This window comes from Budorcas taxicolor, chromosome 11 (genome assembly GCF_023091745.1).
Source record: "Budorcas taxicolor isolate Tak-1 chromosome 11, Takin1.1, whole genome shotgun sequence".
NCBI classification, from domain to species: domain Eukaryota; kingdom Metazoa; phylum Chordata; class Mammalia; order Artiodactyla; family Bovidae; genus Budorcas; species Budorcas taxicolor.
The window spans coordinates 159,643,127-159,661,630 of NC_068920.1; the positions used below are offsets into that span (position 1 = coordinate 159,643,127).

At 57.3% G+C, this 18,504-nt stretch overlaps 1 protein-coding gene and 1 non-coding gene across 2 annotated transcripts in view; one reads left to right on the forward strand and one right to left on the reverse strand.

The window, feature by feature from the left end:
• Positions 1 to 1,682: 1,682 nt before the first annotated feature.
• The window catches only part of NCS1 (neuronal calcium sensor 1), a 52,727-nt gene continuing 35,905 nt past the window's right edge, over positions 1,683 to 18,504 (forward strand). The window contains exon 1 of the mRNA XM_052649262.1: positions 1,683 to 1,746. Coding sequence (XP_052505222.1) covers positions 1,683 to 1,746 — 64 coding nt within the window. The remainder of the gene's footprint in view (positions 1,747 to 18,504) is intronic.
• Positions 15,599 to 15,671, reverse strand: TRNAG-CCC (transfer RNA glycine (anticodon CCC)). Its single transcript has one exon. It is a non-coding gene; the product is annotated as a tRNA-Gly (tRNA).

Here is an 18,504-nt window from a genome sequence, read left to right on the forward strand (position 1 = left end):
TTCTCTGTCTCCTCAGTTCCTCTGGGCTTCCCGGATCCCCTGAGGTCTGAACACTGTGCCAACATGGGGATGAAAAGAGACCAAGCCCACCACCTCATCCCCTCAGGTCTAAGGGAAGGCCACTCTTCCTGCCTCGTTCTGTCCACCCCAGGCCCCCAGCACTGGTGTCCCTCCTCCGCCAGCCCCTCCCTCCTCCACAGAGGATGGCTGAATGGCCATTGCAAGTCAGGGCCTTCTAGATGTTGGAGATACAACTACAGGTAAGACAAGACTCCCTGGGGCGTGTCAGGGGCAGAGGGGCGTGGGGATGGTACTCTAGCGGAGGGGACAGCAAACCATGATGAAAAAAATCTGCTAATGAAATCTGTGATAGTTGCTAAAGAGAAAAACAGGTGAAGCTGGGGAAGGGAGAGGAGAGATCCCATCACATTGACATTGGAGATGAGGTGGCCGGGGAAGGCCCTGTAGATGCTCCCTCACCATTTACTCCCCGCTCGGCAATCGTGGCCTCTGTCCATGCAGGTGGAGCCCTGGCTACTGCTCTGGGCCTCAGCTCCGGCCCAGAGCGCCCCTCCACACTGAGTCCAGGGATGCAGAGAGGGCAGATTTGACCCTGTTAAATCGCGGAGGCCCGACTGAAGCGACTTAGCAGCAGCAGCAGCAGCTTCTTGGGGAGAGGTCAGGCCTGTCCCCACCGGCCCTCGCCCTTCTTGCTCATCATACCCCCGGGATGTGCATGTGCCGGAGAGGCTCTCTCCCTGGGGCTCAGGCCTCCCCTCCTCTAGGATTTTGGGGCCTTGAACACGTTCCCAGCCACCCTGCCCCCCTCTCTTCCTCCGGGCTTGGAGGTCACCTTCCCCGGGCCAGTAGATGCCCCCCGCCACCACATGTGCTATCTTGCGGAGCCTTGTGGTCCCCTCTCCCGCCCCTCGCCCCGTGAGGGCTGGGACCGCGCCAGTCCTGTTCCACGGCATCCCCAGCACCCCACAAATCCGTGTCGAATGAATGAATGTCTCCGGGCCCGAGCCTCGGCCTCATTCAAGTCAGATCTTCCGGGCCCTCCCCGGCCCGGCTCCGCCCTGGGTGGGGTTGGGTGCGGGGGCCGGAGCGCCGTGGATCGCCGCCAGGGAGGTGCCGGGGGTGGGGGGTGACCTCGCCCTCCCGGCTCGGGGACCGATGAAGCCGGGGGTGGGGGGACGCCCCTCCGCCGGCCCCGCTCGGCGCTCCCCGGGGCCGCCGACCCGCCGGCGCAGGCCCGGCCGGGCGGGCGGGTGCGGGGCGGGAGGTGGCGCCGGGCGCTGAGTGGCGGCTCCGGGTCCACCCCCGGCGCGCCGGTGCGGGCGGGAGGCGGGGAGCGCAGGGGCGGCGGCGAGAGCGAAGCGCAGCAGCGAGCATGTGCCGCGGAGCTCAGTAACCAGGGACGACCGCGGCGACAGCGCGGCCGCGTCGGCGCCCAGCCCAGCGCAGCTCCGCGCCGCGGCGCCCGGAGAGGGCGGCGGCCGGACGGCCCGGGCCTGCCGTACGGTGCCCCCGTGCCCCGGCCCCGCCGGCCCGGCGCAGACAAAGGCGCGGCCCCGGCCCGGCCCGCCGGCGCCCCCCGCGCGCCCCGCCCCGGCCCAGCCGCTCCCGCTGGGTGCCCCGACGGGGTCTGGCCCGGGGCGCGGGGGCCGCGGCCGCCGAGGATGGGGAAATCCAACAGCAAGTTGAAGCCTGAAGTTGTGGAGGAGCTGACCAGGAAAACCTACTGTGAGTGCGCCCGCCGGGACCCCCGCGCCGCGCCCCCGGCGCCGCCTCCGCCCCCTCGCGCCCCTCCCCCCACGCGCGCCCCCTCTCCCGCACCAGCCCGCTCCGCGCCCCCAGTGTCCGCCCCCCAGGGGCCAGCTCCCCGCGAGGCAGCCGCGCTCCCTCGGCCGTCCCCTGCTCTGCCCCCCACGCCCCGGGGCCCTCGGAAGCTCGCGGCCGCGCCCCCAGCCTCACACCTGGCCCTATTGTTCTAGGGCACCCCCCCACCCCGTCTCCACGCGCGCCCCGGACGTCTGCCGCCTGTCAGCGTGCGCGGGGCCACCCTCGGGACGGGAGGGCAGGCCCTGGCCCCTTCGCGGCCCCCTCCCAGCAGAGCTGTCCAAAAGGGCAGGGATGGGCACGAGCGAGGGGCGGTGGGCCGCGGAGGGGGCGCCCGCTAGCGAGGTGGCTCCGGCTGCGCGGAGCCGACTGGCGGCGGGGCGGGTGATTCATGCATCACGATGCCGCTGCTGCTACTGCCGCTGCTACTGCTGCGAGGTTGGCCTGTCGCCCCCTCCCTGGCCCTGATCGTGTGTTAGGGGGGTGTTGGGTGGCGGGGGGGAAGACTTGCCAGAGAGCTGGCGGCAGCGAAGGGTCCTGGGCGCCCTCTTGGCTGCAGGACTTCCAGGCTGATCTCTCCTCTGGCCCTGATCTCACCTTCCTGGCTTCCATCTCTACTTGCCAGACTGGGAAGTGGGTTTCTGCAGCCCTAGGTGATCTGGCCCTACGCATCCTGTAACCATCTGGGGCACCCATGAGAGGAGGGTCTGCCCATCTCAGATGTCCCTACGTCTGTCCCAGTGTGTCTCTCTCCACTTGTCCAATTCCACACCTCTCCAGTTCGCTCACATCTCCAGTTTCTCCATCCCAGACTTCTTCCCTGCAAGCCTCTGGGAGATACCCCTGGCACGCCAAGGGTTAATGGCGCTGGGTCCTGACCCACAGAGGGTCTCTTTTGGGGGATTTCAAGAAAGACTGCTGAGGGGTGAGGAAGGGCTTCTGCCTGGGGGATCTGACTGGGAAGGGGGCAGAGATTCTGGGCTTGGGTTGGAATTCAGAACCCGTACCTGGGCAGCTGTGTGGATCCGGCAGCTCTGCGCCCTCCCTGGAGGTGGCAGACTGACCACCAGCTGCACCCGTTGATGGAGGCTCTGCTTCTGGTGGTGCATTGCACAACCTCTGCTCCCCACCCCCCAACCCCGTTCGGTTGATCTTCTGAGCACGCTTGCAGGTCTGCCCGAGCCCACACTTCCGCTCCGTGCCCCTTGGTCCCCGTGTGTTTGGAATGAAGGGGGCTTTCCTGAGTGGGTGCTCTTCCGCTAGAGGTACTGGCTCTTCTCCAGTGGAATTCTGCAGCACGGCGCTCACATCCCAGCAGCTGCTCCTCGAAGGGAGTGAGGCTTGGAGGAGTCCATCCTTACTCCTCTCACCCTCTTTCTGAGCTGGGCAGGTGGTCCTTTCCAGTTTGGCTGTGGTTTTGTGAGGTTTGCTGGGCCTTCCTGCAGGCTCCGTCTGGATGTGACCCATAGCTGTCAGCGGGCAGGCTGCCCGGGGGGGTCTTTCTGGGCAGAGCACACGGTGTGCTTCAAAGGAGGGGTGGGCTTGGGTGCTCCAGGGTGTCTCTGTCATGGTGGGGAGCAGGGGAGGTGCCTGTGAGCTGAGTGAAGCCCAGGTTCCTGCTCTTGGAGCGCATCACGCAGCAAGCTCCTTGCTTTGCTAACGTGTTGTCTTCACAGTGGTTCCAGGACCCAAGATCCCACAGCACCCCGTCACCAGGCGATGCCAGGACTTGAACCCAGGGCTGTCTGGCTCCCAAGTTATGCCCTTCGAGAGACCTCAGAACTCACCCTGAGAAATCCAGAGAAGCTTTTCCTCTTTCCAGTTTCTAAGCTCATGTTGGTAGACTCGGATGGGAAGGTTCCTGGGGAGGTCATTTTGTCTACTCCCCTCTCTCTGGGCAGATCTAGCAACTTCGGGAGAAGTTGAGTCAACAAGGCCTTGTTGGGAACCAGCCCCGTGGTGCTGGGCTGAGCCGGTCTATTTTTAAAGGCCTTTGGAGACCTGGAACAGTTTCGCTGAGGGAGTGAACAAGCCGGGTACTTTTTCTCAGGAGCTCTTACTGGGTTTGGGCTGACGGAGATGGTGGCGGGCTCACGGGCCTTCTGTCTGTCTCCCTTGCTAGTGTCCGCTCCCCCAGGGCAGGCCCTTCCTTCTCTGATTGTGCTGGCACTTAGTAGGGCCACAGGTCTCTATTGAATGAAGAACCTCCCAGCAGGAACAGCAGAGAAAGCCTGCAGCCGGTTCTAAAGCCCCCAGCTGGGCCTCCTGGTGACAGGGCTTGGAGCCATCTGCTCTTTGTTTAAGGGATTCTGTGTTTTGTACAGGGTCCAGAGAGGAGCCCTTAGGGAGGACTCTCAAATGTCAGAATCTCCTGGAGAGCCCCAGTTAAATACCAAGGTGCCCGGGTCTGGTTGCCTCCCAGATTTCCGATTCTCAGAGTCTGAGCTGGGCCCAGGCACTTGTCTCCTTGACGAGTGTCTGTCATGCAGACCTTGGTTCTGAGGATTCCTGGCTCAAGACCCACAGCTGGTTCTGGGGGTCCCAGCATGTGTCAGCATCACCTGGTGGCCTAGGCCACCACCTCGGGTGACCCTCAACCTGCTGCCAAAGGCTACAGGGGAACCCTAGGGGAACCCCAGATGTCCACACCTCAGTCAGTGCCAGCTGCCATCCTTGGTGGGGAGCCTCCTGTTTTTGGAAGAGATGATCTTGGTGGGGTGTGTGTGTGTGTGTGTGTGTGTAAGCAGGAGGCAGTCTTGAAGCTCCCACTATGTGGCCCTCCCTAGGTGCATCTGGATTCAGCCTAGCTGAACTGCTTCTTCATTCAGCCCTGACACTGCAAAGCAGACTTTTTTCCTCCCCTGCATATAAGATTTTGTAAGTCATCAGCACCCCGTAACCCAATCCTCACCCCTTTCCGGCACAGTTCACATCCAGGGGCAGCAGGAGGTTTGCGAGAGGTGCAGGCCCTGCCCAGCTGGGACTCACTGAACAGTGCTCGGTGTGGCCAGTGGCCTGGTTTCTATGAGGTCTGGCCCGCTCATGTCCAGCTTGTTGTTGAGGCTGTTGTCAGCCCTGTGTGCCCAGACTATGGGACAGGCCAGCTCTTCACCTAACTGAGCCTCAATTTCCTCATCCGCAAGATGAGTGTGCTCATGGTACCTGATTCCGAGGATATGTGACAAGGGAACAAGATAATTTGCACACAACATGATACAAGGTGAATGGTTGTTGCTATTTAATCGCTCAGTTGTGTCTGACTGCTTTGTGACCCCATGGACTGTAGCCTGCTAGGCTCCTCTGTCCATCAGATTTCCCAGGCAAGAATACTGGAGTGGGTTGCCATTTCCTTCTACAGGGGATCTTCCTGACCCAGGGATCAAACCCGCGTCTTTTATGTCTCTTGCGTTGGCAGGTGGATTCTTTAACTCTAAGCCACTTGGCTCCTTAATGGGTGACACACACTTGTCAAGGATTTAAGGATACATGTTAGTGATCGTAATTAACGCATTGTTTTGACTATACAGTTCAGCTTCATTCTGAACTGGTCGCAAATATATCTTGTGAGCAAAGTACCTCTCATTTTTCTGCAGAGGAATCTTCCACGGTTCTGGTCTTTGTGCCTGGCACTCAGGAGGCATAGAATGATGAGACTTTTGGTTGGCCCGAGTCTTAGCAGGTTCTTGTTGTACCCGCAGCAGTCTCCCTGCCCCCCTCCCCCCGACTTGTTAATTTTGAGGCTGCCCTGATCTACCATTCCCTGAATGCCCACTCTGTGCCGGGCCCAGAGATGGAGATGTGAATGAGAGAGATGTAATTCCTGCCCTCAGGTGGAAACCAGGCAGGTCATCTGGAAAGCTGAGCTTGTGGCGCTCAGGCCATTTGTTGTGGTCTGAGCTGCCTCCATTTAAAGGCTTCTGGACCCAAGCCAGCCGGTTCCAAGAGGCAGAAAGCTCCACCCCTCTCCCCCTTTCTTCTCTCCTTACGGTGCTCACCGCTCTCCCCATGGACCCTCTTTCCAAGACTCAGAGGAGGTCACCTCTCCCTGCCATTCTTGGTCGGCCCGGGCTCTGCCTTGCCCTAGCTCGCCAGCCTGGAGCCTCTTTGGCCTTTTCCCTGATGCCCAGAATGTGGAGGGAGGAGCAGCTGGCTGGGCTTTGGGGGAGCCAGCAGCTAAGGCCTCTGCGACCCAGAGCAGAGAAGGGGATCCCAGGAGTCTGGTTGAGAGATGCTGGTTGTCACATCTCTCTGGCTTTGGGAAGGGTCCAAGAGGGTCCCTTCCTCCAGGGTAAGGGATACTCTCTGAGGGTTACTTCCCCCTCCCAATCTGCTTGGCCAGAGAGGACAAGACATTGCCTTGGAGGAGGCAGGATCTAAGCACTCGTCTTAAGATAAATGAGCAAGTCGGGGTGTGGAGGGCCCCACCACCAGGCAAAGGATAAGCCACTCAGGAGAAGGAAGGCCCTTAGGAAGGAAGGTGGCTTCTGCAAACCCTCTGCATCCCATGTGCATGCGGGTAAGACCCAGGAGGCTGCTCCCTGACTCCACTGAAAACTAAACAGAGCACCAGCAGGAGGAATCGAGGTTAGACTCTTAACGCGGGGCTGGGCCTTTGGGCAAGAAATATCAAATCCGTTGTAAACTCTGTATCCTGGAGAATGGGGCCGGGTCCTCATTCACGCTCTGTGACCTTAGGCGAGTCGCTCACCCTCTCTGAGCCCAGTTTGCTCATCTGCAATACCTGCCCAAGTGACTCTGTGGGTCTAAAGGGGAGAGGGCTTTGAGGTCCAAGCGTGGGCTGGAGGGGAGCGGGGGGATGTTTAGCCACAGAGTCTCTGAGAGGGCCGTAGACCCCGGGGGCCGGATATGCTGGGGTTCTGGCCCTTTCCTTGGGCAAACCTCGTCTCCTGGAGCCTCACTTTCCTCTGGAAAACAGACAGCACAGGGGCCCCAGAGTCGGAGGATTTAGCGCTGCCTGGTTCTGGGGGAGGCCCTTTAAACCCTCTCCCGGAGGCAGCTGGTCCTCGGAGGCAAGTCCTCTGTCCTCTTGAGCTGGATATTCTCACTGGTTTACATTCTGCCCCTTGATGAGAGAACCAGAGGCCAGAGAGGGGCAGGGACACCCCCAGGGCCCAGGCCACCTGCAAACACCTCTTCCAGCTTTCTGCCTCCTCCAGCTCCACCCGTCGCCACCCCCACCGCAGAGAGTTCTGGCATCTCACATCTCACAGTGTCAGGGAAAGCTCTTTCTCCTGGGGGCAGCCTCGGAACTGGACCCGGCCTCCTCTGCTCCCAAGACCAGGCTTGAGCCCCTCTGGGGCCGACATAGCCGGCTGGTGCATGGGCCTCGTGCCATCCCTCACCCAAAGGCCATAGGAAGGGACTTGGACATTTTCTGAGGTGGGTGGAATGGGGGTCCATGGATAGAGATGGTGGAGACATTAGATTTGGGTTTAGATATCATTTTAGCACATAGTCCAATGAATGGGGGGGCTTCCCAGGTGGCTCAGTGGTAAAGAATCCGCCTTTTAATGCAGAAGATGCAAGAGACAAGGGTTCGATCTCTGGGTCGGTAAGACCCACTAGAAAGGAGGTGGCAACCCACTCCAGTATTCTTGCCTGGAAATTTCCATGGACAGAGGAGCCTGGTGGGCTACAGTCCATGAGATCGCAAAGAGTCGGCTGCTACAGTGAGTGGATTGGAGAAGAGGGTTGCAATCAAAGTCGTGTGATCATGGTGATGAACTGGGGGTTCATCCGTGCGGGTGATGTAAAGGACAGATCCTGCGTGTATTTAGGAGGAAGACTCAATAGGCCTTGGTACATAGGTTTCATTACCTTGTGAATTTGAGATTATACACTCTTTAACTTTTAAAAATCTGACGATTGTGAATGTTTGCCCACATCATTAACTGTTCTTCTAAAACATGATTTTCATATGATGCATCATATAAGTGCAGCATATTTTATTTAATCCCCGGCCGCTGGACAGGTAGATTGCTTTTTTCTCCCCAGTGTAAACAGTGCTGTGACAAGCATCTTTGTACCAAATCTTGGCATAAACATCTCTGTAGTAAATTTTTGCACATGTCTCTTCTTGAAGATAAATTTCCCCAAATGAAGTTGTGGCATTACAGGCTGGGAACATCTTAAAAGGCTTTTGATTGAAAAATTGTTCAGTTACTCTCCACAAAGTATCAATATGTTCCCATTTATATTTTCAGCAAAAGTGGATGAGGGAGTGCCTATTTCCCTGTATCCTTGCCAGCACCGAGTATTATTGTTTTCTTAATAATTGCCAGCTTGATGAAGAAGAAAAAAGTAGCTCGCTATTTCAATATTCATTTCTTTGATTACTATAAAATAAAATCCTGGAATCTTTGAGCTAGAGGAGACTTTGGGGTCATGTAGTTCAATGTTCTCATTTTACTAACGGACCAGTCGAGTACCTGAAAGGTGAAATATCTCTCCCAAGGCCACATGGCAAATACACAGGCCGGGAACCTAGGAGGGCTCATTCCCGTCGGGTGCCTCCCACAGTGCCATGATGAGTTGGCCTTTGGGGTGGAGATGAACAGGTAAAGAAAAACAAACAAACAGAAATTTTAAAAGAGATTGCTTCTTACTATCATTATGAGATGAAATAGTTTGTATTGCATGTGGCCTGTCTACCAGGGAAGAAAGTGAGAGTGTTAGTCACTCAGTTGTGTCCGACTCTTTGCAACCCCATGGACTGTAGCTCGCCAGGCTCCTCTGTCCGTGAAATTCTCCAGGCAAGAATATTGGAGTGGATTACCATTCCCTTCTCCATGGGATCTTCCCGACCCAGGGATCAAACCTGGGTATCCTGCTTTGCAGGCAGATTCTTTACCATCTGAGCCACAAGGGAAGCCAGGGCAGAGATCATCATAAATTAACATGCCAGGTTTCTAGATAATGTGAAATTGGGGTCAGATTCCCAGCCAGGGGTGGGACAGCAGAGTGGTGAGGGCTCAAGGGTAAGTGTGTTGGCCGTGTATCCCCGGGGAACCCACCACCTCTCTGAGCTCTGGGTGCCTGGTGTGTGCCCGTCAGCAGGCACAGCAACCGATGCCAGTAAGTGCCAGTAATTGACCTCACAGGATGGGAGCTGATTGGCCATCAGAATCAGGGGACGGTTCCTGGCCACCCCCCTGGGAGGTCACAGGGTAGAGTGTCACAGGCCCTTGACTGAATTGGGAGTGACATCTATGTTTAGCCTGGGGGGTTGGAGGCTAGATCGTTCTGGGAAGTGGGGAGGGTGGGCCGGCTCCTGAAGGCTGGGTTTTAGGATCCTGCGTGGATGTGGGCCTGGGGGACTGTAGACACACCTGCCTGGGGTTCTGTCCCAGAATTGCTGCAGCCTGGACAGTGACTGGAGTCGCTAGCCCCTTCTGGGCCTCGGTTTCCCTTTCTGTACGGTGTTCAGATTGCCGGATGGTGGGATTTCCTCTGGGGAAGCCTCTCCCACCCCCATCCTGGGTCCCAGGGACGGGACGTGCTTGGGCTCTGGCGTCTGATGACTTGGCTCGGCCACAGGCATGTCCTTCCTCCCCTGATGCCTGTGTTTTCTCATCTGTGAGCTGGGGCTTGTAAGCCCCCCATAACACAGGGTGTTGTGTGTGAGGTCAGACACGGCGGAGACACTGAGTTCGGTGGCCCACTCGGTGCTCCCTCTGAGCGCATCACTGGTGATGGGGGGCCCGTGAGCAGTGACTCGTGAGGATCAGAGGCTGTCACCACGGCGAGAGTTGGGCCTTAGATCACGTCTGTGGGATGCAGGCCCAGCTTAGGGTTCACGTGTTTGTCACCCACTCCTCCTGGGAGCTCTGCATGGTCCTCGCTTTACAGATGAGGAAACTGAGGCTCAGGGGACTGCAGCTGGCCCAGGGCACACACCTGGTGAGTGATGCGGGGGGAAAATTGACTCTGGGCCTGGAGGAGGGGTCCTGTGCGGCTGGGGGTGGGGGTGCGCCGAGACGCTAAGGGCATGGGTGTGGGTGAGCGTGAGTGACTGTGGGCGCCGGGAGTGGGTGTGCAGCCCTGGCTCACGTGGGCATGCACCGAGTCCGAGTGATGGGGTCACCGCGTGTGTCAGGAGTGGGTGAGCGGCACGTCGGTGTGTATGAAGGCAGGTCTGAGCAGGTTGTGATGTAGGTGTGCAGGGGGGGTGGGGGTGGGGGCACTTGGGTGGGAGGCAGAGACAGGCTGGGGCTGGGCCAGAACTCATTGCTCAACTGCCTGCCGCCCCAGGGCCAGGTGACGTGGCTGCCACGCCTCTTCCTTTCTGCCCTGGCCTTGAGGCTTCGGTTGCTGGGAGCCCCCTGCCCTCGAGCTATGGGGAAATGTCACTGGGAGGAATGAGAGTAAGGATGCATCCTGTTTACTAAGTGGGCACTTGGTGCCAAGCATGCTGAGTACAGAATTCCCTCCTGTGTTCTCACTGCAGTGAGAACTATTGTGTCCATTTTACAGATGAGGGAAAGAAGGCCCAGGCAGGTTCAGGGACATGCCTAAGACCGCCCAGCCAGTCAGCAGCCAAGATCGGGCTCAGGCTTAGACTTAGACCTTTATCTTGCAAAGCCATGCACTTCCCACCGCGTGCCAGCGTCCCATCTCTGTTAGCCTCATAACCTTGGAGCTGCTGCTGAAGGTAGTGAGTGTCCCATCAGTGGAGGCATTCAAGCAGCTGCCAGAGTATCAGACAGTGCCAGGTGTTCCTGGATGCCTGGGCTGGATGGGAGGTTGGATGGTGGGGTGGTAGGATCCTTCCAGCCGGAAACACAGCCCTACTGATCTTATTTATTTTTGGTGGTGCCGTGTGGCTTGCAGGATCTTAGTTTCTCCACCAGGGATTGAACTCATGCCCTTGGCAGTGCAAGGGTGGAGTCCAAAGTACCGGACCGCCAGGGATTTCCCAGCCGCACTGGACTTGCTGTTCTGATTTCTGCAGGGGACTGGAGGCAGCCATGCTTGGCTTCCTCGGGCAGAGCTGAGGCCTGCAGGAAGGTGGCAGGAGAAGGGCTGGGACGAGTCCAGGGAGCCCCACCAGGAGCATGCAGTGGGCAGGGCCGCACCCCCGTCTCTGAGGCTTTCTTAGCTCTGCCGCATCCATGGGGGGCCTTGGGTTCTGACCTTGTGTGGACCCTGTGCTGACCTCAGGGAAGCCTCCCAGCCTGTGAGCTCTGGAGCAGAGCACCCCATTGTGCAGTGTCCGCTGCTTTCGGGGAGCCCGCGGACTGGGGGCTGGGAAGCTGATCGGGGGCAGCCTGAGGAGGGGCAGCCCAAGGATGAGGCCGTGGAGGCCCAGAGCGCCCCGGTCACTGTGCCCTGCCCTGCCCCTGCCTGGCATGGGTGCGGTGCGTTGGGAAGTGTCTGTTGGGCCCAGGAAGACGCGGAGTCCTCACGGGGGCTCAGAGGCACAGTGACACAGAAGACCGCGGGGTCTGGAGGCTGGGTCACAGGGCCCTGTGTCACTGTCCGCAACTTGAGGGCTGGGACAGGTCTGGTGGATTTAGGGGTTTGTTCAGTGCCCAGTCTAGAGCACAGTGCAGGCCTGTGTGTGCCTCTGGGGAAAGCTTAGTTTTCCCAACGTGCTTGTCCACGTGTTGCTTTGTTTTGCTCCTCCGATGACCCGGGTGGGACCCATCTGTGCCCGTGCCCTGCCATCTGATGGGGGTGCGGAGTTGCCAGGGAGTCAGAGTCTGGGATCCCCATTCCAGCCCAGGACTCGTCGTGGCCTTTGGTGGCGCCTCTCAGGGTCTCCGTTCCCCATCTGTCGCACTCTCAGTAAGATGGGGTGTCACCTTTTCTCAGCTTCAGGGAAGCCTGACCGACTGTGCCCGCGGGGAGGCCATGCTCCCCACCTCGGGAGCCCGGCAGGGTGCTTGGGATGGGCGCAGGCCAGCTGCTGGCTCTGGGACTCCTGCTCTCACGAGGTGGCCCCGGAAGCTGGCGGGGCGTCCAGGCCACACTGAGCTCTGGATTCCCTGGCAGGGGGGGAGGAGGAGGGCAGAGGAATGTGGCTTTGAGGAATGTTTAACCCAAGGCAGAAATAGCACTCTGCTTTTTTTTTTTTCATTCCAAGCTCGGGTTTTCAGCTAGGAAGTGGGCTCAGAGTGCCATTCTCTCTTTCTTCAGCCTCTGGCTCCCCGACTGCTCTAGCCTGCTGGGGGCAGGAAGTGGCCTCTTTTTTTTGTTTTTTTTTTTTAAAACTAGGAAGCTGCTGTGGGAACCAGAAAGGACCCTGGATTTGGAGGAAGGCAGAGTTGCCGTCTCTGGGGTCGCACAGAGTCAGACACGACTGAAGTGACTTGGCAGCAGCAGCAGAGTTGGTTGGGTTTACATCCCCAGTTCTCTATTTCCATTGAAAAAGACCCTGATGCTGGGAAAGATTGAGGGCAGGAGGAGAAGGGGATGCCAGAGGATGAGATGGTTGGATGGCATCACCGACTCGGTGGACATGAGTTTGAGCAAGCTCTGGGAGATGGTGAAGGACAGGGAAGCCTGGTGTGCTGCAGTCCATGGGGTTGCAAAGAGTCGGACACAGCTTTCCCAGGCCTGTGATCCCTTTGCACCCTGACACCTGCTTTCTCTTCTAGGGGTGGGGGAGGAAATAGGATCTGAGATCTAGTGACCTGGTGGGTGGGGGAGGGGAGAGGATTTGAGATGGCTTGTGAGTCGTGTCAGGAGTTCCCCCTCAGGGACCAGCCGGGCCTGGGTACAACGCCCAGCTCCTCTCATCAGCTTTGCGATCTTGGCCAAGCCCTTTCTTATGGAGCCTCCTCACTTCGTCTGTAAAATGGGCCGGTGACGATAGCCCCGCCTCCCGGGGTGGTGGGTGGAATGAAGGTGGAAAACATTGGCAAGAGGGCCTGGACATCCTAGACTCGAAAACCCTTCTCTGAGTCCCGGGGGCCTCAGGCGTAAGATGGGAAAACGCCCCCCGCTGGGGGCCTGCGGCCGGGTGACATGAGGGTCCTAGCCAGGGATGAGTGCCCACTACCACTAGGACAGCTTTCCATCTGACCCTTCCATTTGCCTCAGTCCTCTGACCCCGGGGCCCCTACCTCCACCCACACTCGGCTTAAACCAGTGCCCAAGTCCCCTCCACAGAGGTGCCCGGGGCCCAGCCAGTGCCTGCCCCAGATCTGGCGATGAGAACACGTGTAGCCCACCCTGCTTCCATCGGGCTGTGGGCACCTTGTGGATGGGACCGCGTCTGGTCTCACGGCTCACTGCTCCATCCCTGGTCCTCGGACAGAGCCTGGAACACGTTTGTCGAAAGGAGGGAAGCAGATCCGTCAACGCACATGCTAATGGATGAGGGACGTTGCTTCTCAGCATCCATCTTGGGTCTTTGCTGTTCCTTTGCCGGGCCTCCTCCCACCTCCTGGCCTGGGTGATGGGGGGCTTGCCACATCTGGGGGAGAGGTGGGCCTCAGAAGGCAGGTGCTGGGAGGCTGGGCCTCAGCGGGTCAGGCCTAGCGAGGACCCCTGCCCCTCTCTCCTGCTGGGGCTGGGGAGACGAGGAGGGGGTCAGCCAATCAGCTCAGCCCCTCCTTTGAGGCCCCTCCTGGCCCTGTCTCTTTGTAGGAACCACAAGATTCCTGTTCAAAGGCAGGAGATGGGGCTATTTTTGGCACTGTGGGGGAAAAAATAAGAATGCTTCCCTTCTGTTCAAAAATATATGGTGTGTGTGCTGGGCAGGCGGAGAGCTTGGTGGAGCTCAAAGCCTCTGCTGGTTGGGAGGGGGTCCTGCCCTGGGCCCCCGTGGCCCTGCCAGTCTCCATGGCTCACTAGCCCACACAGCCACGTTGGGCAACTATTGTTTCCTTGCTAGGCCTGAGCGGAATGGGATCTTAATTAACGTAGTCGTCAAAATAAAGGAGAGGAGCCTGCCAGCTGCTCCCACCTTGGTGCGTGTTTCCTCCACCCTGGCTCCGTGGAGGGGGGCTGGGTGGTCATGAGAAGCATTCTGGGCACATCTCTGGGAAGGAGGGCCAGCCCGCTGTGTGAGAATGGGTGGAGGCCCTGGGTACCCCTGTGGGCGAGTCTGGCCAAGGGCATCCCTGGGCCACTATGCTACCCCTCACTCCCCAATCCAGAAAGTCATGGGAGTGCCGAGACACAGGGTAGATTGGATGGATGGGTTTCTGGCCCTCCTGGATTCAGTTTGGCAGGGAAACAAGATAGAGTGTTGTGCAATGCAAAGCGAGTCCACCAGGTCTGGGGTACACCTGGGAGGGCTTCCTGGAGGAGGCAGTGTTTTAGGAGAGACGGTTATCATGTACGGGTGTGAGCTGAACCATAAAGAAGGCTGAGCACCAAAGAATTGATATTTTCAAACTGTGGTGCTGGAGAAGACACTTGAGAGCCCCTTGGACAGCAAGATCAAACCAGTCAATCCTAAAGGAAATCAACCCTGCATATTCATTGGAAGGACTGATGCTGAAGCTGAAGCTCCAATACTTTGGTCACCTGACTCATTGGAAAAGACACTGATGCTGGGAAAGACTGAGGGCCAAGGAGAAGGGGCAACAGAGGATAAGATGGTTGGATGGCATCACCGACTCAATGGACGTGAATCTCAGCAAGCTCTGGGAGATGGTGAGGTTAGAGAAGCCTGGCGTGCTGCAGTCCGTGGGGTCGCAAAGAGTCGGACAGGACTTAGCAACTGAACAACAAGGGTAGTGTTGCCAGATATACTAAACAGTTATTCGTTGTTTATGTGAAATCTGAATTTTTATTTGCTCACTTTGGCAGCGCAACCTCAGGGAGACCTAGGAGCTGAGAAGCCACGGGGAGATTTGGGGGGAGGCGTGGTTTATGGGAGATGCTGAGAGTGTTTCACAGAGAAGGAACAGTGCGTTCTGGGTCTGGAGGCATCAAGCTGTGGCAACTCTGAGGCCCTGGAAACCTGAAGGAGCACGGGTGGGAGTGTAGAGGGGGTGCCCCCGGAGCCAGAGGCCAATCAGGGAGCCCTTCTGGGAAGCAGCTGACCAGCAGGGCAGGGCTCCACCCAGAGGTCACACTGGCGGGGCCAGCCTTGGGAACAGGTGAGGACACGGGGTGCAGGGCGGGAGAAGGGGGCCCGCCTTGGCCGGAGGAGACAGCAGCATTTGCTCAGGGTCACGGTCCTGCCTCTGGTGAGTTCCGGTCAGGCTGGCGGGTGTGCGGGTGTGACTTTCTCAGAGTCCCAGTGCCGGAGTCCAGGACAATGAGTGACCCGACTCATAGCTCTTAAAGGGCCAAAGCTGGAGTTGGAACCCTCAGGGCCGCGAATCCTGGGCTCCTGGGGCTCCACCCTCACAGGCCCTGGGATGTGTGCCCTGGAACCTTTGGGGGCCACTGTGATGAAGGCCAGCCTGGCGTGTCCCTCCCTTTCCCAGGACTAGGGACAAAGCAAGCAAGTGGGGGCTATGGGTCAGAGGAGGCAGAGGCCATGTGCCCCAGGACGGGGTGGATAGGTGGAGGGCGACTACCCATGGCTCTCGTTGGCCCTGCCCCTCCCAGGTGCTCATGTTATCGGCCCTGGTTGTCCTGCCCTGCCTTTGCGTGCTGTGACACCTTTATTAATGAGAATAGCAATTGCTAACATTTTGGAGTGACCTAGACACCTGTGCTCCATCTGCCTGGGTCATAGGCTTCTTCTGCTTTTAAATATTTACTTGGCTGCACTGGGTCTTAGCTGCGGCACATGGGAAATTCCATCTTTGTTGCGGCATGTGGGATCTAGTTCCCTGACCAGGGATCGAACCTGGGCCCTCTGCATTGGGAATGCAGAGTATTCACCACTGGACCACCAGGTATGTCCCATGGCGCTTCTTCTGGCTTAATGCTTTGTTCCTCTTGAATGTTCCCTGGCCCCTTCTGGTGGTCCCCAGGTCTCACCATGCTCTGAACTTTGAACGTCAGCAGCCCCAGTGCTGGTAAGCCCTTTCTCTCTGCCTGCTGAGGTCTGATTGCCTTTACAGGTCAGTGTAAGTGCCCCGTCCTCAGGGAGCACGCCCTGACCCCTACTTGGGTCGGTTTCCTCCTTTACATGACAGATAATTCGACAACCCTGTGGCCCCCTGCTGTAGGTCGATATCTAACAGTTCCATCAGGGCCTTGGAGGACAAGGACTGGTGTCTAGGTCACTGTCGCGTTCCCTGGCCCATATGAGTGCTCAGAAATTAATTGCTGGATGAACGAAGGGGTGAAAAATCCTGTTTGCTCCTTCTAACCACCCTGGAAGGAAGGTTTTGGCACCACCACCACAATCCCCATTTTACAGGAGAGGAGACTGAGGCTCAGAGAGGTGAACTCAGTTTCTCAAGGTCACATAGGAGCTAAAGAATGAATTACTTGACTCAGAAATAGACCCTTCCTGTTGGCCAGGTGCTTCAGTCCCTCCCGCAGCCTCTGACCTCGAACCCAGGTCTCCCGCATTGCAGGCAAATTCTTTACCAGCTGAGCCACAAGGGAAGCCCCTGACCTTGGCAGATGCTTGGAAAATATTCGTGAAATTGGGCTACACCAAATCCCTGAGCACTCCACTCTGCTCTGAAATGTTTGAGAGGTTCTCCCCTAGGAGTCCTGAGAAAATCTCGAATGTCAGCCTTTCCCCAAGGTCTCAAAGGAAGCAGAAGGTGTGGTTCGCATCCTTCAGGACCAACCACTCTTCTGGAAGATTCAGAGTCTGTCGGTAGAGAGGGCTTGAACCAGGGAGTCACTGGAGTCTTCCCTTGGTGTGTGTGTGCATGTGTGAGAAAGTGAGGAACACACGTGCAGTCACCAAGGCCAGTCCATTTATCAGCCAGAAGTGACTGCGTTTCAGACAATAAAGGTGGGCATGTCTACCTTCCAGTTTACCCACCCAAACTGAGCATAACACAGGCCTTCCACAAGAACGAACGCGTGCAGAGCGCCTCCTGTGTGCTGGATGCTGTTCTATGGTTGTGATGTAGGTGGACCCAGATCCTGCCCACAGATCCAGCCACTGGGGAAGGACAGAACTGAAAGATACGGGCATTCCTTGTACTGTTTCTCTGATGTCACTGTTGTGAACATTTTTGCCAGTTTCTTCTAGTCTCTTCACGATGTATATAGGTTTTAGCATGCTCAGTTTTCAGATGAGGTTCAGAGAGGTTAAGCCACTCATGCAAGGATGCACAGCCGGGACATGGGAGAGCCGGGATTTGAACCTGCATCAGTGTGCCTTGATCTGGTTCCCTCATCAAAGCAAGTCATTAACAGATCAGCAGATACTATGGACTTCTGCTTCCCAGCCCTGGTGGCCCTTTTCTGGGGATTCAGAGAAGCCGAAGATTCAGGGGGACAGATGGTGAAGTGCAGGAATCAGGCAGAGTGTTAAGCAAGGTTATTCTCAGAATACGTTTGTGTGCTGTTTCAGACACCGCACTTCCGGACAAGCTATGCTATCACTCAGACCCTGGTTCTGGCTCCAGCTCCACTGCAGGCTAACTTTGGTCCTTGGGCAAATGGCTTTCCCCCTGGGGTCTCAGTTTCCTGGTCAGTATAATGGGGATAATCAAAATTCTTACCTCACAGCATCATTTGGGCACTGAATGAGCTTCAGGCATGAGACATGCCTTGTCTAGGACACACACACAGTCATGCCGAATATATGGCAGCTCTTTCGTCTTGCTATTCCTGGAAGCCACGAGACAAATGACATCTTCCTGCAGTTTGACTTGAGAACATTTTGGGAACAGTTATTCAACTTACATAGAAATTAAAATCAATGCATTTCGAAATTTTAATTTTAAAGCAAAACAAGCATCTGTAAATGATGAAATAGACTGCAAAATCTATTTGAACTAAGAAAATTTTGAACTAAAACACATGACTTGAAACACACCTTTTTTTCGGTGATTTCCTGGACTCTGCCCCTCTCTCCTGGGGCTGGGGGTCCTGGCCCTGTTCCCTCAGGGGATCTGGGGAGGGCACCTTTGGGGAGACCTTGGACTCCTCCTCCAGGGACAAAGCACTTTCACCTACCTGTGAGTGGGTCAGAGTGAATATTCCTATTCCATTTGTCAGAGGAGAAAACTGAGGCTTGGAGTGGGAAATGAATCGCAAAGATTCAAGGTCTATTTGGGAAATCTGAAAGCCAGAAAGGTCACAGCATCCAGGAGAAAGATGGGGTCCTGGGGGCCTTAGTCTCCAGGATAGGTACCACCAAGGGGCGCTTTGATGGACAGGAGCCGCTGCTCCCCAAGTCTCATGCACCCCAGTGCCTCGCCTTCAATAGGTGCTGGGTGGGGGCTTGCTGTGGCCTGGGGGCACGGGGTGGGTGGCCCTCTTCTCAGGGATGACCATCTCTAGGCTAAAGCCTTCTTAACTTTGGGCTCTGGAGTCACGTCGACCTGACCTCCCACCTCCACTCCTCCACTGCTGACCATGAACGTGACCTGGGACGAGGGCCTTTGCCTCTTGTGAAGCCTCAGTTTCTTCACCAGTGAAGTGGGCTGTTGGGGACCCTTCACCTCTCAGCATAAGGGCTGGTGCAGCCCCAGAACTCAGCCAGTGGGGTGGTCTGGAGCTCAGGAAGGAACCTGAGGGGCCACGTGGGATCAGGGGCCTCTGAACTGGGATCTGAGTGGCCTGAGCAGCCTCTCAGGCCTGGTTTCCCTTGAG